Source organism: Mirounga angustirostris, unplaced genomic scaffold (genome assembly GCF_029215605.1).
Source record: "Mirounga angustirostris isolate CCGP_5_RB_7025 unplaced genomic scaffold, mMirAng1.0.hap1 SCAF_6, whole genome shotgun sequence".
Lineage (NCBI taxonomy): Eukaryota > Metazoa > Chordata > Mammalia > Carnivora > Phocidae > Mirounga > Mirounga angustirostris.
In genome coordinates this window covers 28,631,668-28,657,698 of record NW_026991714.1, presented here as the reverse complement: position 1 = coordinate 28,657,698, position 26,031 = coordinate 28,631,668, and the positions used below count along the sequence as shown (strand labels likewise).

Sequence of the window (26,031 nt, the reverse complement as noted above, 5' to 3'; positions counted from 1 at the left end):
GATCCCCGGAACAGGCACAGCTGCTCCCCTCCCCATCCCAGCTGGTTCCTGGGCCAGGTGTGAAGGGCGGGGTGGGGAGAGGGCCAGCACCCCAGACAGGATGCTCCAGATAGATACTCACTCCTCGTACTCTTCCGCCACCTCTTCTATGTCCGACATGGTCCCTGCTCTCCCTCCAGAAAGAGAAAAATGTCAATATGCGCAGAAGGGGAAGCCCGTCCTCCTCAGCCCCAGGCTGCCACCCCGAGAGGCCCTGGGGTGGCGGGGGCTGGTGAAGCTAGCCCTGCAGTGAGGTGACCTGCAGTGAGGAGCCTGCTTCCTCCTCTGTCGGCGGGGACAGTAACCCCCACATCACCGCAAGGGCAACCAGCCGATGCCCATTTCACTCCTTGCCCCTCAACAGGCAAACCTTTTGGAATGTCCCTGTTCTGGTGCAAATCATTGTAACTCTCAGAACAATGTATCTATAGTTTCTCAACCTTTCCAGCCCACAACCTCTGCTCGTCACCGCACAAAGTTCCCCTGGGAGGTTGGTTCAACCGTCTGTGGCACATCCGTAGCGTGGACTACGTCTCGGCAATGAAAAGGAATAAACCGGTGATACTCGAGACACCTTGGGCGAATCTCCAGGGAATTACCCTCACGGAGGAGGAAAAGGCCAATTCACGTGATTTCACTTATGTAACATTCTTGACATGGCAAAATTATAGAAATGGAGACTAGACTGGTGCTTGTCGAGGGCTGTGTGTGGGGTGGAAGAAGGCGAGGGGAGGTGGGCATGGTGATGAAAGGCACACAGGAGGGGCGCCTGGCTGGCTCAGTCCGTGGAGCGGGCCACTCTTGATCTTCCGATGTTGAGCTCAAGCCCCACCTTGGGTGTAGAGAATACTTAACAATTTTTAAAAAGGCACATAGGACTTTTGTGGTTTTAGAACGGTCTCGTGTCTTGAGTGTGGTGATGAACACATGAGCCTACACAGGTTAAAACCATAGAGAATTTCACACACACTCGGTCTAAGTAGAGCTGGGGAAGTCTACATCAGGCTATGGTTTGTAGCGAAGTCCATGTCCTAGTTTCGATCCATACCACAGATGTGCACATGTACCGTTGGGGGGACTGGGCAAAGTGTACATGGGACCCGTATCATCTCGGGATTTCACATTAAACTACCGCTGATCAATACAAATTCCAATTAAAGAATGTTTGCCCAGGGAACTCAATTTGAGATACTCCCTTAATTGGGATAGGAAAGGACAATTCGAATCCTCTTCCATCAGGTTGCTGAGTGTGTTTGGGCAAGTCTTTGTTTAACACCTCTGAACCACGGAGATACAACATACACATCCTGGCTACTCAGGGGTCTTTATGAGGAGTAAGTGGACATTAAGGAAAGTGGAAAGCACGAGGCAATGTCAGGTTTTATTGTATTTCCATGCAATTACAGGGAGAGGCGAGACAAACCCGGATGTGAATCCTTGCTCCATCTCACATTTGCCTGTGACCTTGGAAAGGTCACGTAACCTCCTTCCCCCTCAGTCCCCTCTTCCGTGAAAGGGCTCCTCCTCTGGGGAGGCTGTGGGGCTCAGAGCTAATAAAGTACCTGGCCCAGAGCAGACCCCTGATGAATACCCATTATAACCCAACCCTCCTGGGCCACAGCAACGTGCCGCCCAGGGACGCCGCTCACACTGGCTGAGAGCTGAACGACGCCCCCCAGAGCTGGGCAGCATGAAAGCTGTCCTCTGCCCCAGCGAGGAGAAGGGTAAGGTGGTGTGAGGGCGGCCGCCTCAGTGAGGCTTCTCGTGAGCCACCAACTTCTGACCCAAGCCACAGGGACGGGGCCACAGAGCACCGCTTACCACCCTCTCCACCTCTCCCTGCACATCCTCCTGGAGTGGCGCCCCAGGCACCCACCTGCGGACACCCAGGGACAGTCCCTGCTCTGGCGGGGTGGGGTGATGTCTGCTGCCAGGCAGCCGCTTTCAGGTTGAGGAACTCCGAAGGAGCCTCTGCTCATGACTGCCCCTCCGCGTGGAGAACTCCCCCAGACCCAGTGTCCATGGCAGCCTCGAGCTGGCCGCTCATCTGAACCTGCTCCAGAGATGTCCGGTCCTGCTGGGCTCAGGACGAGCGCGCCTGTAGCCAGGCAGGGCCCTCCCCAGCTCTCTCTGCAGGAGTAGGGTGGGGGCAGGGAGGGAGGGTTTACACAGAGCTTTGGACAGAAACTCTGAGCCACGGTTTGGCTCCCCTGGGATGGGGGTGGGCGAGAAGAGATGGCCGGCATGAATGGTGTCATGCAGGAGGATGGACCCTCACTGTGCTGAAGAAAGACCCAAACTCCAGAGCATCTCCAAACGGGTCTTCGGATGAGAGTGGCCAAAGAGAATAGCCCCCTAACCCCAGATATGCTCTGCCCCAAGCCCCAGGGCAGTAGCCAGGACTAGCACCCTGGGAGGAGTCTGTCACCTCAGGCAGGACAGAGAAGTTTCTCAGGGGAGCTATGCATGCCAGCATGGGGCATGTGGCCTCTAGCTTTCTCTCCTCTCCTGCCCTGCCCTCCCACCAGCTCAGAGCCACCAGCCATGGCTCGGGGGCTCAGAGGAAGAAAGAGCAGCTTGGAGCCTTCTCCCTGCTCCCGGGAGCACCATCCAACTCCTAAAAATAGCAAGGATGGAGAGCAGGGAAGGGCTTGAATTCACCCAAGAGGACGCTGCCAAGCCAATGGCCCAAAGGCAAGACATGAAGTGGCAGGGGATGGGCTGAGGTTACAGCTTTGGAATGAGATCCAGTCAGGACCCTGTCAAGGCGAGGAATGAGAATGTGCAAAGCAGCTGTGTCTTCACACCCAGACCCTCACCTGCTTCCACAGACTGCTTTCTAGCCAAATTCCCTCACAGCCAAGAGATCAGGGTCACCTTCCTGGGGGAGTATGTCAAAAACAATACAAGGCACAAAGAACAATGGCCATAAGGTCAAAAGATCTGGATGTAGGGGTGCCTGGCTGACTCAGTCCATAGACCCGGAGACTCCTGATGTTGGGGTTGTGAGTTCAAGCCCCACATTCGGCATAGAGATTACTTTAAAAAAAAAAAAAAAAAGATCTGGGTTTAAAACCCAGTTTTTGCTGTGTGACCTTAGCTAAGTCACTTAATCTCTCTAGGCTTCTATTAGCTTATCTATAAAATAGATGAGCTTCAAGTTCCCGTCTTGCAGAAACAAGTCTCTGAGTCTCTGAGGAATGTAGGCCCCATCCCTCAGCCCTTGTCCCCAGCATCCAGCTGGACTCCTCCCAAGCCTGCAGCTGTCAGCCCACCAGGAGAGCTAGGGGACAAGGTTGAGGGGGGCCAGTGGGTAACCCAAGCCGCTCAGAGGACCTGCCCTGTGAGACTGGGGTCAGAGGAGGAATTCTGGAGGTCAGGTGGCTTCCCAACTGCACAGGGCCCGGAATGTGCTTTGAAATTCCTTGCACTCCAGGCAATCACTTCCGTAGATATTTGCTCCGCCTGCCCAGGAGAAGCTGAAAATCAAGGGAATATGACCTTCTCTGCCACTCCCAGACCCAGAGCAAGGTCTGTCCCTCCAGGGCATGTCGGGATGAGGTGGGGCAAGGGTCACATTCGCAGAGACCCTGGGGGCAGGGGGCAGCTAGACTCTGACCCCTGGAGCTGGGCTCACAGCCCACAAGAGGACCTTGCGGTGGGGTCTCTCCCCCCTCAGTCCCCCAAATGCTGCTTGGCAGTGCTTTCTCTCTGCAGAGGGGGGTGGTGCTGGCTCTGGAAGTCAGAAAACGTCTCCTGTCTGCTTGCAGAGCTGCTCCAGAGGTCCCTGCCTGCCCTGCAAGTGTGCTCTTTCTCAACGCTTCCAAGACAGTTACTGACTTGCTGGAGATGAGAATTTGACCACCAGGCCCTCTTTGTGACTGATACGACCGCAGTCTTGCTCTGCTCTGAATCCAGAAGGACCTGCCTGGAAAGGTTCAGGGGGCCCTAGGCCTGGAGGTGAGGGTCGGGGCCGAGCAATCTGGGGGAGGCCCCGTTGCTTAGAGCTTCATTGTCTTTTGAGCAGGCAGAGGCCTAGTGATTATCTCGTCCATTCTACAGATGAGGAAATTGAGGCCCAGGGAGGGAAAGGTAGTCACCCAAGACTTTCCAGCTACACAGTATCTTTAGTGGCAGGTCTGGGACTCAGATCCAAGGCTCTGACTGCTAACAGAGGGTCACTGCTGCCCTACGGCGCTAGTCTCGGAGTCCCATCCCTGCGACACCTCCTCTAAAGCGTGGCCTCTTCTCGGAGGGAACGTGGACCACCAGCAACTCTGACATCCCCACAGTGTGGACGCAGGCAGACTCTGGGAAAGGTGCCAGGCTGCAAGACATCTTCCCTCTCCTCTCTGCTCTCCCCATCTCGAGCCGTGCCCAAGTCTTACCTCAAACCAGGAGCTGCCGACAGATCCCGAGGTATCTGCTCAGCCTCAGCGGGGACTGGGTGAGGGCAGGGGATGGAGAGGGCTTTAAGCAGGCCTGTGGGCTGGGGCCCCGTAAGCCAAGCCCTGCGGTGGGAGGGATGTGCAGCCGGAGACGCGGCGGGGGCGCGGGGGGTGCTGGGTGCTATTTTGGCAGGTGCCGGGGACAGGGCTAAAGGGACATGCAGCCCACGCCATATAAGCCCATGTGGTTGTCCAGCTGCTCAGATAAGCTATTTAAAACCAGAGCAGATACGCAGGCAAGAGAGGAGGGAGCAGGCATGGAACAGAAACCAGCTATCCCTCTTAAGAATCCTGATAAAGCAGATGCCAGAGGCCCAGGCCTGGGAAGGCAGGCTGGGAGCAGGGCTGGGGGGCAGAGGGCAACCTCCGAGACACTTCATGAGTCTCTGGGCCAGGGGGGTCTGGTGGGCAGAGGGAAGGGCTTATCTGCAGCTACACAGAAAATGATGCTGTGGGGAAAGATGTCTTCCAGGCTACTGGCTGTTTCTACTGGGCTGAGGGGCCTTGCAGGCAGGCTCAGCAGGCCTCAGTGAGGACATCTGCAAAGTGGGTCTGCTCCAGGCCCCCCTAGAGCCATGTGACAAGCCCTCCTCACCGGGAAGGAACTAAAACTGCTCCAGGGGGTCAGATACAAGGTAGAACTTCCAATCAGGAATGATGGTTCTCCTTGGACAGGCAGCTGGGTTGTTTGAGGGGGCCATGAGGACCGCTGAAGTGCATCCCCCTAAGGCTTGAAGATGAAGGAATACGGGACCACGATCTGCTAAACCTACTAGACTGTAAGATCCGTAGGCCAGGATCCAGGGGTTTTGTGGTTGGCTTGCATGTCCTCAGCCCCTAGCACAGTGCCCAAGACATCCTGGGGCTCAATACAGGATGGAAATCGGGGGCGGAAAGCAAGTCCGAGCTGACTGCCCTCCTCAATGTCTCTGAGTCTCCAAGGCCTCTCCCCTACCTCTGAAGAAGGAACATCCCTCCTCTGGGCCAGGCCCACTCCTCCCGTGTGCCCCTGAACTCTGAAACCCCCGGCCCTTCCAGATCTTGCCCATCAGTGATGCACATTCTTATCTATTTCTCCGTGGGTGAAGAAAGCCAGTCTCCCCCTTTCCTGGCCTCCTCCCCCCACCTGACCATGTATCCAAGCCTCCCAGTCCTGGGCTCTCTTCTCAGTCCTGCTGTCTTGGGAGCTACTCTGCTGTGCCCACCGCCACCGTTCTTGAGAGAATGTGGGATTTCCACTTGCGGCTCCCTGACTCCGCTATCATACTCTTGCCCCATCAACTCAGCTGAAACTGTCCCCTCCAGGGTCCCCAGTGGCCTCGGAGCCCAGTGGTCTGATGGCCCACCTTTAGGCTTATCCCGCCATGAGCCCCTCTAGGCGGCCAGCAGAGCTGTGGCAGGGCGAGCCGAGGCCACGGGCCTGCCAGACAGCATCCTGGGGGAGCAGGGGGCATGGGCCAGCAGAAAGGAGGCGGGGGGGGGGCAGGTGGGGGGAGCAAGCTGACAGAGGAACAGGGAACAACCAGGCTGTCCCTGAGAGATGGAAGAAAAGCATTATGGTCCTTCTATCTAGCCCACCGGGGCCCAGCCTTGCTTTGTGTCCTGGCCTGGAATCTCCTGGAATCTAGGGATTGCTTGTCTTAGGCCTTCCCTTCACTTGAGCCACTTTCAGTGGGTAACTGTTCCTCATAAGCCCAACAGTCCTTCAAACAGGCCATAATTTGTTTGCGCAGATGCCTGGGAGAGGCACCTGAGCACCTAAATCACCAAAGCCTCCCCGAAAAAATCCAGTAGGTTCTTGGCGCTCATGGACCATGTGAGGCTTTTACTAACTGTTCTAAAGCAGGGATTTAATTCAGAGAAGCGGGGGGGACAGGCAGGCAGTGAGAAAATCCAGCCGCTTTCCAGCAGCCACACCTTGACACGGCAGGGCTGCTCCCAGCCTGTCATGGGTGCCCTGTCCTTACACTACATGAGTTCCCTCCTAGAGCTAATGGTGGAAGGGAAGAGAAAACAAAGAGATGGTGCTTACCCAGAGTTTTACTGGAGGAAGCATACACCGGAACACTGCTTGCAACTTTAAGGACCCACAAAAGAGCAGGGCATGTGTGGGGTCCCAAGGACACTAGGGCAGGAGAGTAGACTGGGCAAGGAGTGGTAGGTATATGGATAGGGAGACCTCTCTCTCCAGAGGGTGCTCAATGTCACCTCCCCCAAGAGTCCTCCCCTGCCCGCTTAGCCATCCAGTCACCAGCATGCTGCACTCTGTCCTCACACCTGTCCCCAGCTGAAATCATCTTGTGCATATAATTGTCTCCTTGTCGCGTGGCTGTCCCCTGCCAGGAATGAGATCAGGGCCTCTTTGTGGGGGAAGGGAAGAAGGGAGGCATGAATGCAAAGGGCAGGGAGTCACGGGGTCATGTCTCCCAACACTCTACCCTGCGGCCTGTCCTTGATGGTCACCCCAGGGAGGATGTGCAGGCATGAAGCGTTTCAACACCCTGAGGAAGTAGCCACCACGATCCCCCAGACACCCCGGCCCAAGCCAGTCCCCTCCGCCCCCACCCAGGCCTCCACTCTGGAGGAGGGTTTCTGGGAGTCTCTCCCAAGAAAAGCCTATGTGAGGACAGTCCTGCCTGCAAAACAAATTCACCTGCCAAGAGACTTCCCAAACTTGGGAACATGAGCATCCAAAAATCCTAGGTCCTTGTTTGAACCTTGAGTCCAGCAGGTCCTTTGAGTCTCTGGGCAACGCTGGTTTTGTCCTCAAATTCTGGAGGTGGAGCTCTTGCAAAAGCTCCAGCCCTTGGGGGAATTAGTGGGGTACAGGGCGGGACCTCCAGGTCCCACTATCCCCAGCTCAGTGCAGGCTCGGGACCAGCCACCAGCTGCAGATGGGCCAGCCTGGGGTCACTGGGAGGTCTGCACAGATGGGGCCCTGAGTGCCTTCTGTCCCCTGGACCAAAGGACCCAAGACAGGAGCCCTCACTCCTAGTCACAGACGCTGGGACAAGGCTGGTAGTCCCTGGCTGGTGTGTCAGCGCCCACAAGCTTGGGGAACTAAGGCCTCGTGATGCCCTTAAGGGCTGTGTTCTGAGAAACCCTGGGGTTTTCCAGGTATGCCTGGGGACAAGGGACAAAGTGGAAGTGGGGAGGGCTCTGCACTTCTCCTTCCCTCCCTCCCCAGCTGGTTCTGGGTAAAACCAGAGCAGTCAGGAAGAAGAGTTCTAATCAAATTTAAATGGGGGAAAAAAAATAGGTGTGTGTGTGTGTATAATATACGTGTAGATGTGTGTGTAATATAGAGTATATAAATATGTGATATAAATGTATATCCATATATGTATAATACACACGTGTGTACACACACATACATACACTTTTTTTTAAATTACAGCATTAAGGGGTTCAACAGAGCACCAGACTGAGTTCGGTCTGCCCTAGATGCTCAGAAAGCTCAGCCTTCTCCAAGCTCACACGGGCCATGACACTGGGGGCGGGGAGACCGCGCTGGGGAAGCGTGGCAGAGCCGTGGCATTGTAGTCCCGGCCCCCCCGCCAAGCCACTAGGCTAGGACCAGGTGGCCGCCCACCCCAACGTGAGGAAAAGAGGGGCTGCAGGGAAAACGACCCCTGACCCCCCCATCCAGTCACAACAAGCCTCCTCACACTCTGCAGACGACCCCACTCAAAAGCAAGTCCTCCGGGAAGGAATCCATTCTTAAGGTCTTATTAGTCACACCTGAGAGTGAATGAGTTTATCAGCTCTTTCCTGAGAACAGCTTTTTCAGAAAGAGGGTGAAGGGGTGCACAAAACGGCACCAAGCTGCTGGCCGAGCAGCAGGCCAAGGAAACGAGAGGCAAAGGAAGCAGGGAGACGGGGCGCACGGAAGACACAGGGCAGCGCCTGGCCAATCTAGCCTGACGGGCCTCAGCAAGCTGGAGGCAGGCCGCAGGGACTGAGGGGGGTGACTCCAGGCCTCAGTGAGGGACCGACATCACAGGCACGTGGAGGCACACTCCGGGGGGACAGCACCGCCCCGCCCCTGGACATGAGCAGGGCCTGGAGGCCACCTCCGGACAGGACGTGGAGGCCACACGGTGCTGACGAGAGTCGGTGCTGTGCCCGGGCGGACACCGGGTCCAGGGATCTGCTGCGCCTGCAGTGGGACGAGAAGGGGCCGGGGCACACCCGCCACCAGACGCTAGACTGGGAAGGAGGTGGCTGAGGCTCCCCGACACTCGTGGCGCCAGGTCCAGAGGCAGAGAGGGAGCAGGGGTGAGAGACAGGGATGCTGCTGGTGGCGGGGCCTGGCCTGAGGGAGGGCCCCTGAGATGCAGACTCACAGGTCCATCCTGGCAGGGCTCGTCACACCTGTGGGGCAGAGGTCTGTCAGGAAAGACAAGGAGGCTCCTAGGGCTGAGAGGGAAGGGGGTCTGTGGACAGGAAGGCATCCCTTGGCCCGAGGCCCACACCCACAGTGGTCAGAAGCCCCGAACCTGCTTGTTGAAGAAGGGGCTTTGCAGAGCTGCGGGCACAGAGAAACCAGATCAGGGATCCGACCAGTGTTCTCGAGGTTGGGTCAAACCAGCCTGAGAGCAGAACCCTGACATTCCGGCTACTGGGACTATGCAGTTGGAGGGGTGGGGGCGGGGGCGGGGACGGGATCTCCCCAGGGCCAGCCCCTCTCCGCCCCTCACCTCTACATCCAGGGAGGAGACTTTGTTTCCCCACTGGGTCCTCTTGGTGGCTCCTGACTCTTTCCGCACCTCCTGGTTGGAGACGTGAGGGGTTAGGGCAGAGTAAAGCACACTGCATAGGGGGCTTGGGATTCCCCAGGCCCCTCCCCTTCCTGAGAGGGAAGACCCCAGACCCATTCCTCCTCTCTTCTGCCTCCTGGTGACAGACTTAGGCCTCCCTACTCCGCATGGAGACCGCTCCGGGCACATCTCCATTTCCCTCAGGGCTGCCCCCTCTCTGACCCAGGTCATTCCACCATGAAAGGCCCATAGCACGAGATCTCAGGGAGGGACAACGTGCCTGCGGGTCCTGATCTCCAGACTCCTGGGTCCTGCTGATCCACAGGTTGAGCTTTGATGTCACAACCCCTGAAAGCCTCAAGTTATCCTGAAAAGAAAGGCTTGCATCTCAGGGCTTGGAGCTGCTGGTAACAGCATGGTGTCTTCAGAAAGGGCCCTGGCACAAGGATCCGATTCTACCTTGCTCCCATATCCACTCAGCACGTGCCACATATACCCGGGAAGGCCCCCAACCCACCCCCACCCCCCAAGGGAGTGCTGTGCGCAGCTAAGGAGATGGGCTCGTGCGTGGCAACTCGAGTCAACGGCAGGTTCTGCCAAAATGGACACATGAAAACACCCGGTTCTACGTTTGGAGGCCTCAGGCCTAATCAGCCTAAACACCCAGCTGGGCCTGAGCCCCTCACCTTCCGGCTGGAGGCCGGTTCTGCTCGGCTCTGGCCTACCAGCTCCTTCTCAAAGAGGTGGCGCTTGCTGGCTACGCCCACGGGAGCCACAAAGAACTCGGTGCGGGAGGAGCCGGGAGACTTGACTGATTCTGATCTCTGGAATCAGAGAACACAGATGGCTGACCCACGGAGGTGAGGCGCCCAGGCCACACCCACCAAGCCGGTCGGGTACGGAGGCCCCTCCGCAGGAGCCCTGCCCACCTGGACAGCCGAGTGGTATCTCTCCAGCTTCTCCCCTAACTTGACTGTGCCAGCCGGGAGCCGCATGCTGGCGCTGCAGGACAAACCAGGACAGGCCAGGACAAACCAGGTGAGACCTCTGCCCTCAGCCCTCCCAGAGCCTGGGTAGTGCCCACCCACCCTCTGGACAAAGAGAAGACGGCCTCCCTCACTGAACGAGACTCTAATGACTTGGCCAAGGTGAAAATCGACTGCAGAAGTCCAAGGACCTTCCTCACCTCCCTAGAAACATCCCACTCAGCAGGACACCCCCGGGATCAGAAGTATCTGCCATCCCTCCCCCGTCTTGTCACTTCCACCTCACACCTCACACGTCTCCTGAATCTCCCCCGCCCCCACCTGCCCCACCACCGCAGTCACCTTCCTTCTGCTCCCTCGGCCTGCCACCCCAAGCTCTCCCCCTCCTGCCGCCACCGCTCCCACCCCAAACGAAGCCCACCCTGTCCTTCCTTCCAGCTCAAGCCTCTCAGGCCACGGGGCAGGGACCAAACTCCCTGGTAGAGCACACAAGGCTCTGGTGGTCTGGGCCCTGCCTCCCCTCCTAACACCAGTGTCCCCCCGATGCCCCAACCCCTTTCTCCACATGCTTATGTGCCAGTTAACCAGACACCTCACGCTTTTCACCCTCTGTGCCTTTACTTGTGCTGGGCCCTCTCTTTCCAGTCCCACCCGGAAGTCAATTGCTCTGTGACATGTCCTTGGGCTCCCGTAGGCTGGGCTGTTGCCGCATGGTCTCCCACGTTCCTGCCACGTTCCTGTCCCTGCACCTCCCTGCTGAGGGGCTCTTGCATGTTTACTGGCCCAGTGGGAGATGCTGGAGAGTAGCAGCCATGTCTCATTCATCTGTGGGCCCCCTGCCGCCACCGTCACCCCAGGCCTAGCCCAGGACAGTCGGCCTCCGCAAATGTGTAGGGGCAGACGGACACAGCACGAGTGCATGGAATTCCTAATACATAAGCACAACTGCTTTTCAGACCGCATTTCAGTTTTGTTTCTTCAAAACACAGTCCTGGGGCGCCTGGGTGGCTCAGTCGTTAAGCGTCTGCCTTCGGCTCAGGTCATGATCCCAGAGTCCTGGGATCGAGCCCCAAGACGGGCTCCCTGCTCAGCGGGAAGCCTACCTCTCCCTCTCCCACTCCCCCTGCTTGTGTTCCTTCTCTCGCTGTGTCTCTTGTCAAGTAGATAAATAAAATCTTAAAAAAAAAAACAAAACCACAGTCCTTAAACTACTTGCATCAAAATTATGGGGCACGGGGATGCTCATGGAACATGTGGATGCCCAGGCCCCCCAGCATCAGGCCTGCTAAAGCAGAGCCTTCCCCTTCCCTGTACTCTTCATAGGCCCCCTCCTAAGAGGCCCTCCTCCTCCTCTCCACCCCAACTTCTTCTACCTTCAGAGCCCCACCCAAGCCCTGCCTCCTCCAGGAAGCTCTCCCTGATCCCTTCCCTCCCTGTTCCATCTCCTTGGGCCTCCGACCCTTGTGTCGGTCCAGTGTCCCTGCAGGACCTGGAGCCCTGGCTGAGGATGGCACCTTCCCCTCAGGTGCCCTGTGGCCCTGCCTGGGAGTACACACGGCAGGCACTCAACACGCATAGGCTGAACGTGACCAGATCAGACAAAGCCAGAGCCTCCAGGCCCCTGACCTGCGGGTTAAGGTTGTTTCTGAGCTGTCTTTCCTGGGGCTCATCTGAAACAAGAAGGAAAGGCTCTGATGAGTGAGAGTCCCAAGGAGGCCAGGGCCTTCCACAAGAGAAGGGCTCACCTCTCTGAATATTCCTCCTCCTCCTCCAACCCCCAACCAAACCTCCATTAAAGGCCTTCCTCTTGTCTGGGAGACACCTGCCCCCACCCACCAGGCTGGGTCAAAAGCCCCTCCTGTGCCCCACCCCCCACCTCAACCATCTATTTTCCTGTCTGCCTTCCTACTGCCCATTAGCCCTGCCAGGCAGGGACCAGCCCCGATCAACACCAGGCCTCCAGCTTCCTCCCCAGGGCCTGGCACACATCAGAGGTACAAAGCACAGTCAGTGAAAAATGAATGAACCACCCAGCGAACCAAGGAAGTGAGAGTAAATACCAGAAGGTGAGATGAGTCTCCAGTCCACACAACTTGTACTACTGGAGCAGAGGCAGAGCACGGAGCTCTAGGAGAGCCCCACTGCTCTCAGCCCCTACCCTTTCCCCCTGTGCCAGCCTCCCGGGTGAGATCAGGAACTGATGAAGGCAGGTGTGGGGCCCCTGCCACTGAATCTGCCCGGTGCCCTCTTCCTGCAGCTCCAGCCTTGCCCACTAGGTGGGGCTGCTCACTCTCATCCACATCCACCCACTGGGTCATTAACCTGCTCTCCTTCAGTTAATCCAAGTCATCTGCTCTTGGCCACCCACGGGAATCCAAAACCCCTCTCCAGCCAAAGGATCCACTTGATATCTAACCTAAGGCCTCATGCTGTAATAAATGCTGATTTCCCCGGCTTGCCCTCCAGTGGACTGGAGACAAAAGGTGCCCTGGGCTCTCACCCGAAAGGAGATGGTCCTGGAGCTGGAGCGTTTGAGGGAGCTGCTGTAGGTGGCCTGGGTGGGCGAGGGTGTGTCCACCTCTTCCTCCTTGCTGGGAATTTTCACCTGGATGGAGTGGGGGAGTGTCACACAGGAGGTCTGGGTAGCCTAAAGCCCAAGCCTCCATGGGGACCCCATGTGGCCTGGCTCATCCCAGGAGCTGCAGGAGGAAGGGAGGGGGGGGGGGGGGAGAAAACAGTCCTATGCCTTCCTCTGGGGCCTCCCGCCTCTCTGCCTCTGCTGTGGGGATGGTGGACACAGTTCTGTGGGGCTGGGCCACCAGACAGAGCTTTCCAGCAGAACTTCTGGAAGGACCTGTGGCTTCCCAAAAGTCTGCTGGTGTCCTGAAATCCAGGCCCTGGATGAGGATGGGGTGCAGGGTGGTGGTGCTCTCTGTCACACAGCTGATGCCCTTTTCAGCTGGCCCCTGCTTTAGTGTCTGTTCTGACAGAGACTAGAAGCAGGTAGGGGGAGAGGAAACGGCCCAAGCCAGCCTCACGGTGAGAGGACAGGAAACAGCGAGGGAGCCAGAGACCACCTGGGGCAGGACGAAAGGGGCACGGGCAGGACGAAAGGGGCACGTGCAGGGCTGGGAGGGGCAGGGGCACTGCCGACCTGGAATGTGACGGGCGGGAGGCGGGAAGCCACAGTCGGAGGGTCTGGCGCCCCCTGCTCTCCCAGCTTGGCCGAGGATGGTGGGCTTTTCTCGGGGAGGGCCCTTCCCCTTTGCCCTGTGGTGGGAGGGGGCTGGCTTCCCCCCGAGGCCAGCTGTCCCCCTGCCTGGGGCTGCCCTGAGGCAGCTGCTCTCTTTGGGGCCAGCTTTGTCTCGGTGGCCTGGGTCTTCTCTGACACCAGAGACTTCGCAAAGAGCGATGCTTTCTCAGAAACTACTCTCCTTTCCGTGTCTGAAGTCTTCCCTGGGGCTGGCAGCTTCTCCGACACACTTGTTTTTTCTAGAATTGACTTCTTCTCTGACACAGATGTTTTCTCAGGGCCCAGAGCCTTCTCCAAGATGGAGGTTTCCTTCGAGACCAGTCTCCTTCCAAGTACTAATGTCTTCCCCAGGACGGGGGGCTTCTCCAAGACTGCCGACTTCTCTGAGACCTCCTTCTTTCCACCTTCGGACTCTCGACCCTCCAAGCTCTCTTCCTCCCCGGCCCAGGGGCCCCGCCGCTCCCGGCTCAGTCTCCGGCGAGGTGGCGGCTCCCCGTCCTTCTTGGGCACAAGGGGCTGCTGCTTGGCCTGCCCTGGGCCAGAGCTGTCCCTTGGCTCCTGTGCCCCCGGCGGGCTGGGGGCCTGCGCAGCCTCCACCACCTGCCGCCTCTGCCTCCACTCCTGCCGGGTCCTGAGCATGGCCTGGGTGTCCTCCTCCTCATCTTTAGAGGCTGAGGTTCGTGGCTTGGGCACCTCTCCTTCCTCCACGCTCGGCAGTCTAGGCCAGAAGATGGGAGATGGGGTGGGAGATAAGAATGAGAGGCTATCAGAGGTGGGAGAGACCCTGGGGTGACCTGACCCAGTAGAGAAGCTTCCAGGGCTGCTAGGGAGGGGGTGAGGAAGTAGAGCCCTGGCCTCCCCCACCCCCCAACTATCACTTAAATAAGGATCGCTTTTACCTGCTTTACATATTGGGTTTCCAGGAAATCATCTGAACAAAGCACTCCGTGCTTTTAAAAAGTTGATAAACCTCTACCAGGACCAACTATCCCGTGTTCAGACCCAATCAACAAACACTGAACGGCTACCTTACAGGTGCCCGGCCCCGTGCTGGGCGTTGGAGGTCAAAAGGAATAAATGCAGTCTTCGCCCCTTAGAGCTTAGATCAAGACCAGAGACATTCAGGGATGTGTCAAAGGTCACCCAGATAATGTGCGGTGGAACTGGGAGTAGAACCCAGAGCTTCCCACAGGCCACCCTGCACTCCTGTTAGTCACGTGGCAGCCACGGCCCTGGCGTGGCCCGGGGCACACACAGAGTTGTCCCTTCACCCGGGGGGCCCAAGGGAACAAGAGTAACATGAGGAGACTGTCCAAAACCTGCAGCACTTGGCCTCCAGCCAAAGGAGATTCCTTTTCTCCCTCACCCCCTTGCCCTCTGTGTGCTTTGGGGCAAGTTAATTCACTGTCTGCGCCTCAGCTTCCCAATCTGCAAACAGAGTTTATTTGGGTGAAATGAGACTCCTTCCCTGTGAGTGCCCACCACTGTCCTGGCACACGGGGGACTTGCTTTCCCTCATAGCCCTAAAATCTAGGCAGCAAGAGTAGCCCCTGTGTCCCTCCCCTCAGGAGCGAATCATGGAGTCAGGGAGGCAGGGAGGCAGCGTGGGCTGTGGAAAGGGTTAAGCCAGACACTGAGAGATCTGGACGAGAAGTCTGGCCCTGCCACTCCCTGGGTAAGCGATCTCAGCAAGTCGCCCGTATTCTGCTTCCGAAGAGGTAAGGGGGCTGAAGTGTGGACGAGAGTCTAGGGAGGGTGAGGAGCTGGAAGCTTATCTTCAGACCTTCATCACATTGGCTAGGCAGGCCAAACCTGTCGCACGCCGTCTGTCTGGGGCTGCTAAATCCATCCCAGTCACCTGGGATAGGGAAATGGTGCCTCGTCCCCCCACCCTGACCCGGGCACCTCTGGGCAGCCGGTGCGTCTCCATTCTGGGCGAGCTTGGGAGCCTCGTCGTCTGTGGTGGAGCTCAGATTTCGGTGCCGCCGCCGGCGCTCACGTTCCTGCTCCTCCTCATCCTCTAGAGTCCACTGCCTGGTCAGGCTGCAGGGGGGACAGGGGAGAGGGTCAGTGAAGGCTGCGGGGGGATGATGGGGGAGAGGGTCAGTGCAGGCTGCGGGGGGGGGGGATGGGGAAGAGGGTCAGTGCAGGCTGCAGGAGGGAGGGGGAATGGGGGAGGGTCAGTGCAGGCTGCGGGGGGGGGGAGAGGGTCAGTGCAGGCTGCGGGGGGGGGGACGGGGGAGAGGGTCAGTGCAGGCTGCAGGGGGGGGGATGGGGGAGAGGGTCAGTGCAGGCTGCGGGGGGGAATGGTGGAGAGGGTCAGTGAGTGCAGGCTGCGGCGGGGGGGTGACGGGGAGAGGGTCAGTGCAGGCGGCGGGGGGGGGTGACGGGGAGAGGGTCAGTGCAGGCGGCGGGGGGGTGACGGGGAGAGGGTCAGTGCAGGCTGCGGGGGGGGGGGGCTAACGGGGGAGAGGCTCAGTGCAGACCAGGCCATATCCCTGGATCCCTGCATCCCCATCCCCCAGAGCCAAACCCCTGCGGGGCTGGGGGAAAAGAGCAAACACCCTCTAGGCCTGGGCTGTGTGCAAGAGAACCGTACTGGAACCAGGGCTGGGCTGAATTGGGATGTGCTGTAAGATACACATGCCCCAAGACCTGATATGAAAAACAGACTGTAAAATATCTCATTAATAATTCTGCATATTGGTTACATGTTGAAATGATAATATTTTGGATATACTGGGGAAATGAGATATAATATTTTGGATATACTGGGGAAATGAGATATAATATTTTGGATATACTGGGGAAATGAGATATAGTATTAAAATTCATCGCCTGTTTCTTTTTACTTTCTTAGTATGTCATCTATAGGAAATTGACAATTTTAGAGGCGCCTGGGTGGCTCAACCTGTTAAGCGTCTGCCTTCAGCTCAGGTCATGATCCAGGGTCCTGGGATGGGAGCCCCACGTCGGGCTCCCTGCTGGTGGGGAGCCTGCTTCTCCATCTCCCTCTGCCGCTCCCCCCATTTATGCTTTCTCTCTCACCAATAAATAAAATCTTTTTAAAAACTGAAAATTTTATTTAAAAAAAAAAACCTGAAAATTTTAAATGTGGTTCAAATTTGTGGTTCACATTACATATGTATTAAATTTCAGCTAAAGACACTAAGAGGATTTGGACTGAACCAGGGTTTCTCATCCTGGGCATCACTGACATTTCAGCTAGATAACTCCCTGTGCAGGGGCTCTGCTGAATTATGGGGGTTGAACAGCACCCCTGACCTCTCCCCACTTGATGCCTTAGCACCAGACCCCAGTTGTGACAACCAAAAATGTCTCCTGACTTTGCCATGTCCCTCGGGGCGGGGGGGGGGGGTTCCAACACAGATGACAACCACTGGTTTAGACTTCTAGAATCCAGAGTGAGAATGTGGGGCCTCCCTCTCTAGGAGGGACTACGAACATGAGAGGCTGGGCATGGTTCTGCCTGAAGGAGATGGATACACTTGACAAGTTCCTTTTTCTTTTTGGTCTTGGATTCTTAGATAACATCGATCAGTGGACAATCACAGAGAAACTTTCTCAGAGTTTCTCAACAACCCATGGGATTTCTCAGCTGCTCAGAGGGGAAGCCCCACAGACAAGACCAATTACACCTGGAAAAGATTTCAATATCAGCCTCCCTTCTCAGGAGCTCTTGGAGCTCTCTCACCTTCTAGAACCAGCTTTCATTTGTCAGGGAGCAAGGGGACTCCATACACTCTACTTTGGGTCCTGCCCCCCAATCACTCTCACAACCAGTCACCCACCTGTCCATCTCCTTCCTCACTCGCTGCCTACCCACCCAGCCACCTGTCTATCCAAACACCCATCAACTCAGTCACCCCCCCATTTCCCTGCCCAATCATCTTTATTTTATTTTATTTTTTTTAAGATTTACTTATTTGAGAGAGACAGAGAGCAAGCGAGCATGGGGAGGGGCAGACAGGGAGGGAGAGAGACAAGCAGACTCTACACTGAGCGTGGAGCCTGACTCAGGGCTCGATCCCGGGACCCTGAGATCATGACCTGAGCTGAAACCAAGAGTCAGACGCTCAACCAACTGAGCCACCCAGGTGCACCCCCATCAATCGTCTTTAGCTACCTGCCCTTTCATCCTCCCACCCACCTCGCTGCCAGCCCTCCCCACCTTCCATCCACCCACCCTTCCATCCCAACCAAAGAGCAGATACATCATTGCTAAGCAACTGCAATGGACCAGCAAGTCAGGAACTGGGGGATTCATAGAACAAGCAGGATCCCTACCCTAAAGATACCTCTATCTAGAAAGACATGTATCATATGACCTCACTGATATGAGGAATTCTTAATCTCAGGAAACAAACTGAGGGTTGCTGGAGTGGTGGGGGGTGGGAGGGATGGGGTGGCTGTGTGATAGACACTGGGGAGGGTATGTGCTCTGGTAAGCGCTGTGAATTGTGCAAGACTGTTGAATCTCAGATCTGTACCTCTGAAACAAATAATGCAATATATGTTAAGAAAAAAAAAAAAAAAAGAGGGGGCGCCTGGGTGGCTCAGTTGGTTGAGCAACTGCCTTCGGCTCAGGTCATGATCCTGGAGTCCCTGGATCGAGTCCCGCATCGGGCTCCCTGCTCGGCGGGGGGTCTGCTTCTCCCTCTCCCGCTCCCCCCTCTTGTGCTCTCTCTCTCTCTCAAATAAATAAATAAAATCTTAAAAAAAAAAGAAAAAAAAAAAAGAAGATGATAGCAGGAGGGGAAGAATGAAGCGGGGGTAATCGGAGGGGGAGACGAACCATGAGAGACGATGGACTCTGAGAAACAAACTGAGGGTTCTAGAGGGGAGGGGGTTGGGAAGATGGGTTAGCCCGGTGATGGGTATTAAAGAGGGCACGTTCTGCATGGAGCACTGGGTGTTATACACAAACAATGAATCATGGAACACTACATCAAAAACTAATGATGTAATGTATGGTGATTAACATAACAATAAAAAATTTTTAAAAAGATACCTCTATCTAGTGAGAAAGAGAAGCATGTCCACCAATAACTCCCCCAGCCAAAGCACAGAAATTGCTCTGCAGGAGAGAGGATGATTACTGTAAGGCAAGATTATCAAGAAAGGCTCAAGGATGAGACTGACCCTGGCTGGGTCTCCGTGGGTGAACAGGATTTCAAAAGAGGTGACAGGGGGCTGGGGAGAAACCGGTAGGCCAGGCAGAAGGGAGGGCCTGCGCAAGCCTGAGGTCAGAGGGAGGACGTTTGTTGGGACAGGAGGATGTGCTTCACCCAGTGGCCTGGGAGAAAGTTTGGGCTGGAAATAGCACACTGTAAGTCAGCAGAGTGGGCCCTCTCTGGAGCCTTCCTATGACTCTCCCAGTACTACCTAGGGCCCTACAGATAGGAAGAGTCTGGAAAAAGTCTCTTCTTCCCTCCCAGAGTTACTGTAAGGCCATCCCTCTGCCACCATCAGGTGTCAAACCTGCTCTCCCAGCCTGTCCTGTGGCCCAGCCCTATTCCTCCTGGGCCTCTTCCCCTCCTGCAGGGTATCGCCATGCAACCAAGCCTCAATTTAAGGAACAGACATTTTCTGGGAAAAAATAATCATGCAAACCCACGGATTTTACAAACAGAATTACATATGAAATGCATCTATGGAGCCTCCAAGGAAAGATTCTCCAGGCAGCCTCTCATAAGGCAGTCTACTCCCCCTGCCCTTGGGTACATCCCTGTCTGTCTTCTTCGCCAGTTTTCCTTCCTAAAATGAGGAGGATGAGCCACACAATGGCTCCACTCTGTTTTTCTAAGCCCAACATCATGTTGATCCAACATCCACCAAACAAATATTTTTTGAGTACCAACTACGTGCCAGACACAGTCCCAGGCATTGGGATGCAGCAGGGGAGGAGTGCATAGTGCAGGGGGTGTGGGGGTGTGGTCAGCGAGCCAGGAAATGAGTGCACGAACAAAACAATGTCAGGAAGTGACCCGAGGACAACAGAACCAGGTAAAGGGTAATGTGAGAGAAGGTGACCGGGACGGGAGGCCTCTCCGAGAGCTCTGAGGAGGAGCCCGGATCTGGTGGCAGGGTGTCCCAGGAGGAGGACACCGCAAGTGTAAAGCCCCGGGTGTGATGGCTGGGCATTAGGGGAAGGGGAGGCTGGAGCCACAGCGTGGCCCACAGGGAGCTAGGACAAGGAGGAGAGGCCAGAGAAAAGGGCCTCATGGACCAGGGAAAGAATGTGGGTTTTATTCAAGTATGCTGGAGAGCCACTGGATAGTTTCACATAGAGGAGTGACATGATAAAATTTGTTACTATTATTATTTAATCTCTCTGGCCACTGAAGGAAGAAGAATTGAGGGTGGCGGGGGGGAGGGGGAGATAGGGGCCCCCGTCAGGAGGCTCCTGCCATGGCCCAGGTGAGAGCCATGGTGGCCTGAACTGTGGTGGTGACAGAGAGAAGGAAAGAGGGATGGACTGGGAACACATCTTGTAGAGTGAGCCAAGGGGAGATGGGCTGGATGGGGATGAAGGCAGAGACAAAGAGAAGAAAGAAGGAAGACTCCTAGATTTTTGGCCTGAGCAATTCCTGGTGCTGTTAGTAAGATGGGAAAGATGGGGGGAGGGGAGTTTGGGGAGATGGTGGCCGGCAGTGGGGGGCAGGGGGAGGAAAAGTTCCGTTTCTGGCTATTGAGGGTGAGGAGAAGACACCAGTGCAAAGGAGACCAAGGCCCTGAGCCGGGGAGATCAGAGGAAAATCAGGGCGGAGTGTGAACCTAGAGGCAGGAACGAGGTCCTGTCCAAGGCCAATTGGGGGGGTGGGGGGAGACCAGCACAGAGTAGTGAGCAGAGGTGCTGGTCCCAGAGCCAAGCCGGACTCGCAAGGGGAGAATGGGAGTCAAGAACGAGGAACTGGCGAGGACCAGCAACTCTTTGGAGAAGTTTTCCTCAGAAGAAAAGCAAATAAACTGGGACAGTAGCTAGAGCAGAATGGACTCAAGGAATGGTTTTGTAATTGAGGTAGAATTCATATACAATAGACACACATCAAGTTTTGTTTTCTTTTTAAAAATGGGGAAATGAAGGAGAGTGGAGAGGGTTTGAGAAGTCTGAAAACAAAGTGTGAAGATGTTGTCCTGCAGGGAGAGGAGAGCCCACAGGAGAGGGTGTCTCTCATCTCTAGCACCCACTATGGGGCCCGGCACATAAGTGCCAACGAATGTGGAATGAACCAGTGTGACTGTCAACTTTCAGATGTGAGGGCTCTCCTCCTCCCTGGGGAATTGCGAAACGTCTGTCTTGACAAGGACGAGCATGAAGGGGGGGACAAATTCTGAGCTTCCCCAAAGACAATCTGCCCATCTGTTACGAGCCAGGCTCTGATGCCTGACCACTCCTCAGCTTAAGTTGGCTCATGAGAGATCATCAGTTTATGTGTGTGAATGAGTGAATGAATGACTGACTAATCTTCAAATACACAGAGCCCACAGGGGTCATGTGAAGGCCTATGGGAATCATGTTTAAATTCTGTGGTCAAGGCCATGGGACTCTGACTGGAGCTCTTCTCCACCAGACTTGGAAATGCCAGCTTTAGCTGGCTTTCATCTGAGGCCATGTTTTCATCTCTCACCTTCTCTGGACTTATTCCCTCTCCGTATGTCCAATGTGGGACCAGTTCTTGCCCTCCAAAGTTGAGGGATCCATACACTGGGGAAAGGGCCCCCACAAAGCCAGAAGTTCCTCTCCCCTGACCACACCCAGCTGGGCTGGGCTGGAGCCTCCAGGATTTCTAGGTCCTGAGCACCCCGTTCCCACACACACTCCTCTCAGCCCTGGGGGAAGCAGCTTATTTGTTTATCCTCCAGTGGGGCCATATATGGAGTGTGATCTGCCAGAGCCTTGTCTCTTCGGAAATGACTCACCCCCCTTGTTCCCCAGGCCAGCCCTAGCCCTAAGGGGTCTTCAGGGCTGGAACTGCAGGAGGTGCGGCCCAGGTGTCCTTGAATGTCCACCAGCTTTATGCCATGACCCCACAATCCCCCAAGATGACTTGGTCACCCCCCTGCTGCTCAGGAATCATGGGGCTGCCTTCAACCCCTGGCAGAACATGAATCACTTCACCTTCACCACCTTTACCACCACCTCACCCTGGGGAAGAAACGTTATTGCCATTAACTCTTGCTTATAGGGGCGCCTGGGTGGCTCAGTCGTTAAGCGTCTGCCTTCGGCTCAGGTCGTGATGCCAGGGTCCTGGGATCGAGCCCCGCGTCGGGCTCCCTGCTCCGCGGGAAGCCCGCTTCTCCCTCTCCCGCTCCCCCTGCTTGTGTTCCTTCTCTCGCTGTGTCTCTCTCTGTCAAATAAATAAAATCTTAAAAAAAAAAAAAACTCTTGCTTATAAGATGAGGAAATGGACAGAATTGGGGGTGGAAGGGGGGAAGGAGGGGCAAGGGTCAGTTTTCAAGGGGAACCTCAGCAGGTGCAACTGTTGAAATCCCCATAATAAATATATGATAAGTAAGGGCGTTAGAATGGTGCTTAACGTTCAGTAGCACACAAATATTAGTTGAAAAAGGAATCAAGAAGTGAGAGTACTAACATCTAAGTGCTTACTATAATGCCAGGCACCGTTCTTAGTATTTTACAAAGAACGTGGACATTAAACCTCACAACAACCCCATGAGGTAAGGTGGTGTTATCCCCATTTCACAGATGAGGAAATGGAAGGTCACTGGGGCTAGTAACTTTCCCAAGATAGCACAATTAATCAAAAGGAAAAAAATAAGATTCCATGCCAGGTCAGCTTCTCAAAAGCCTGTACCCTTAACCACAATACCAGATGCCAGAAGAGGCGGTCCGAGGAGGGCTGCCCCTAAGCCAGAGTGAGTCCCCACCTTCTTGACAGCCTGTCAGTGTATGTTTAGAGGAAGAAGCTGGGGAGCCTGGGAGGGCCTCTGACCATGTGGGATTCTCCACCCCAGGGCAGGCCAGAGCTCATGGTGCAGCCTGGGAGAGCAAAGGTTTTGGGGAAGCCCCATGGCCAATGCACTGACCAGAGCCAGGCCCAGGACGGAACCTGGGTCCCACCATCTGGGAGTCCCAGCCACTCTCCCCAGCTGATGCCACAGCCTTAGGCAGCCGCCCCACCACTCCCTCCTTCCCGACAATTCTTTCCTCTACCTCCTGCCCTTCACTTGGGGACAACATCCCTCTCTTCGCCTCCATGTGCGGCCACCATCCTCCCCAATACGTCACTCACACCACTGCTTTCAGCTGCTTAACAGATAGAAGTTAGATCTAAGGAAGAACCTCCCTGCGGGAGACCTCAAAACAAGCTCAAAAAACAGATCAAGGCTCAGCTGCTCTGGTTAAATAGGGGAAGGGTGGGAAGTCTGCCCCAGAAACATCTGTAGAACCCTGGGCCTCAAGGAGCAGGATTTGTAACTCTTTGAAGGAAAGAACAGACAGCTGGGAGGCCCAGCTCTGACTGGCCTTATGACCTTGGGCCAGTCTTCAACCCCTAGGGAAGACAGGTCTCGGGCTGCCCTTCTGCACAAGGAGGGGTCACCACGGGCAGTCACAGCCCTGATGGGCTAGGGAGAGGTGTCAGGGGAGGACGGAGAGCCGTGCTGGGAGGTGGGAGACCTGCTCAAGGCCTAGGCAGGGAAATGATTAACCACTGGCAGCTCAGTCCCAGGCACTCTCAGACCCACCCCTCACCCCCTGCAGACAGGCCCAGCCCAGCCTCACCCGTCACCTGGCCAGCCCCGGGAGGAAAGGACATGGCCACTGACCAGGGCACCCTGCCAACCAGCTCGCCACCGCCCCCATCCCAGAGCTGGAGCATCTGAATGTCTACTTCACGCCAAGGATGGGTGGCAGGCTGGCCCTCCGCTCCCCACCTGGACCCTGCCTGGAGCCACACCGGTCACACCCTCATCACAGGTTGACAGTGACTCACAGCGCTTTCCCTCCTGCCCGCTGAGGCTTGTTGTTCAGCCGGGGAGCAGAGCGGGAGCGGACCTCCGCTCCAGGCGCCTCATCAGAGTGACGGCTGGTACCAGCTGGGTCTGCCCATGGGGCTCTGTGCGGGCTGGGGCTGGCAGGGAGAGCAGGCCAGGGGCTCCTGTGGCAGGACTGGTTCCCCAGGGCGTTCCTGGCACTCACCCTGGGCATCCCGTGGGAACCCGGCCCCACCCCTGCGGCCACATGTCCATCTGAGCAGTGGACAAGCTAAGACCAGACCCAGCTCCCATTTTTAAAGTTCTCATGCTCCAGCTGCCCACCCACCACACACACACACACACACACACACACACACACACACACACCCTATACATATCCAGGCACGCTCTCAGACACAAAATCACATATATCCCACCAGTTGGTGAGCTCCGAATGAAGTAGCGTGTGGTTTGCATTTTTCACCCAATGCACTATACTGAGGTCTTCAATAAACGTTCACACCAAACATACTGAGACTCCTACAGCCCAAACTCAGCAACGTAAGAACCTACTACTCACACAGATATCTCCATACTGCACAGGCCATAAACACGCTCACCCACACATACACCTGCACGCACCCATGTAAGCACACATCCACTGGCACAGATATGCCCTCACCTGGGAGCAAAGACACTCCCACATCAACCCCCAGGCACAATGACCCACGTGCAGAGTCCAAGGTCTGGACCCCCAAGCTCCACCCTCAGCACAGACCTTCCCTGGGGTGTGCCCAACCTCCCGGGCAGCCTAGGTTCCTTTTCCCGGGGCACTGGGTTCCTTCCATTCTCGGGGCGTACCTTATCCCCTCTCTAGAACCCTTGGGCCCCACCACATGGGGGGTTCCTAGGCAACAGTGCTTCAGAGCCTGTGAGGTCCTGAGGGTCTGAGGTGGGCCCCCAGCCCTCGGGAGGATGAGACTGAGACACGAGAGAAGCTGTAGAGCCCTTCTGGAGGGAGACGAAGGAGATCCTAGAACACTGGAGAATGCCTGAAAGCCACCTTAATGGGGAAGGCCTGGGGAGGGTGCTGGTCTGCTCTGCAGAGAGAACCCTGGCCTCGGTATCCAAATGCCCACCTGGGAAGGGCAAAAAGGACAATTTCTACTTGCCTTAACCCTATGGGATCAAAGGAGTAGGAATCCAGCTCTGAGCTACTACACGGGCCTCAGTTTCTTCAAGGGCAAGATGGGGGTAGATGGCAGGGAGAGTGGGGGGTGAAGAGATGAAGATGCTAGTGTGAACACTTCTGAGGGGAGGTGCCCCGTAGCTCCAAGAGGAGTCACCAGGGTCACCAGCCACAGTGAGGGGTGCTGCCTCCAGGACAACCCTCCACCATCCCAGGCTTATCTAACCCTGACAGGATGTCCAGCAGGCAAGGATAAGATACCCAGTGTCCTGACCCTTTGACAGACCAGCCTACAAAAAAAGACTGAAGCACAGAGGGGGACAGCAACTATCTTGAGGTCGCCCAGCCCAGACACCACCCCAAAATGCCACACTCTGAATTTGAGCCTCATTAGTGGGAGGGGGCTCTGTTGCCCAATGGTCTCTATTCCCTGATCCCTGTTCTTCTGACCCTCCAGGGAGAGAGTGCTGTCCCCACCCCTCTTCCCCAAGAGGGGGTGAGGGATACCTCCCCAGGGGCCCACTCTCCTAGTCTCTACCAGAGAAACATGGCAGCGGGGGAGGCCTCTCTCGGAAGGAGGCTTGGCGGTAACTCTTGAACACCTCCCCAGTCCCCCCACATGTTCCCTCCACCCCGCAGGGGGTCATGGCGGGGGGGGGGGGGGGGCCTCTCCAGGCCGGGGACCAGCCTCCCCCAAGCACCCTGTGTGTGGCCTCAGTCCCCGAGAGGAGGAAAGAAAACCGTGGGGGAGCGAGAACATCCGCCCTGCCCTGTCACCTAAGAGCTCCCCACTTTGGCCCCAGTGGCTGCCACCCCCCCCACCCCCAACCCCGCCCGACTACAGCAGCAGCAGCACCCAGGCTCGGAGCCCGGCTCCCGGGGACGGGAAGGGGACCGACGCCGCGGCGGGGAGAGGAGAGCCCGGTGCGGCTCCCCGGGCCGGCCGCGGCGCTCACCTGGACAGCGCGGACCAGTCCTTCCTGCTGACAGCCATGCCGCCGAGCCCGCGGCCGCCGAGTGCGCGTGCAGGGCCGGGCGGCCGCCGCCTCACCTGCGCGCCCCTCCCCCGCCGCCCGGCCCAGGTAAGGTCACATGGCCGCTAATCTCAGCCCGCCCGGCCCGCCGCGCTCGCACCCGCCGCCCCGAGCGGCCCCCGGGGTGTGGGCGGCCCCGCACAAAGCCGCATTGATCTCCGCCCCGGCCGGCCCGACCGCGCGCCTGCGAGCGCCGGCTAGCTGTCCGACCGGCCGCCGGACGGACGGACCGACAGACGCCCAGGCCCGCGCGGGGTCGATCGGCCGCCGGCAGCGAGGGCGGGGGACTTCCTGCTCAGAACCAGTCCGACCAGCTCGGCGCTGAGCCGCCTCCTCTCGCAGGGGCCGGGGTGCCGGGG

At 56.8% G+C, this 26,031-nt stretch overlaps 2 protein-coding genes across 3 annotated transcripts in view; both read right to left on the bottom strand.

Moving 5' to 3' along the window:
* Nucleotides 1-7,242, bottom strand: part of TNNT2 (troponin T2, cardiac type) — a 22,363-nt gene extending 15,121 nt beyond the window's left edge. The window contains exons 1-2 of the mRNA XM_064594024.1: nucleotides 7,141-7,242; nucleotides 122-173 (exon numbers count right to left, since the gene is read on the bottom strand). Coding sequence (XP_064450094.1) covers nucleotides 122-173; nucleotides 7,141-7,177 — 89 coding nt within the window. The 5' untranslated portion in view covers nucleotides 7,178-7,242. The remainder of the gene's footprint in view (nucleotides 1-121; nucleotides 174-7,140) is intronic.
* On the bottom strand, nucleotides 913-26,031 carry LAD1 (ladinin 1). 2 transcript variants are annotated; one of them, XM_045877057.3, is made up of 10 exons: nucleotides 25,595-26,031; nucleotides 15,392-15,529; nucleotides 13,388-14,204; nucleotides 12,734-12,838; nucleotides 11,860-11,903; nucleotides 10,177-10,249; nucleotides 9,934-10,071; nucleotides 9,528-9,614; nucleotides 9,188-9,259; nucleotides 913-8,861 (listed from the first exon to the last, which is right to left on the bottom strand). In XM_045877057.3, exons 1-10 carry the CDS (start codon nucleotides 25,630-25,632, stop codon nucleotides 8,856-8,858), a joined length of 1,518 nt encoding a protein of 505 aa, XP_045733013.1. In that variant the 5' UTR covers nucleotides 25,633-26,031; the 3' UTR covers nucleotides 913-8,855. The 2 variants fall into 2 exon arrangements, with proteins under 2 accessions (XP_045733013.1, XP_064450092.1); XM_064594022.1 differs by lacking the exon at nucleotides 25,595-26,031 and adding an exon at nucleotides 23,467-23,799.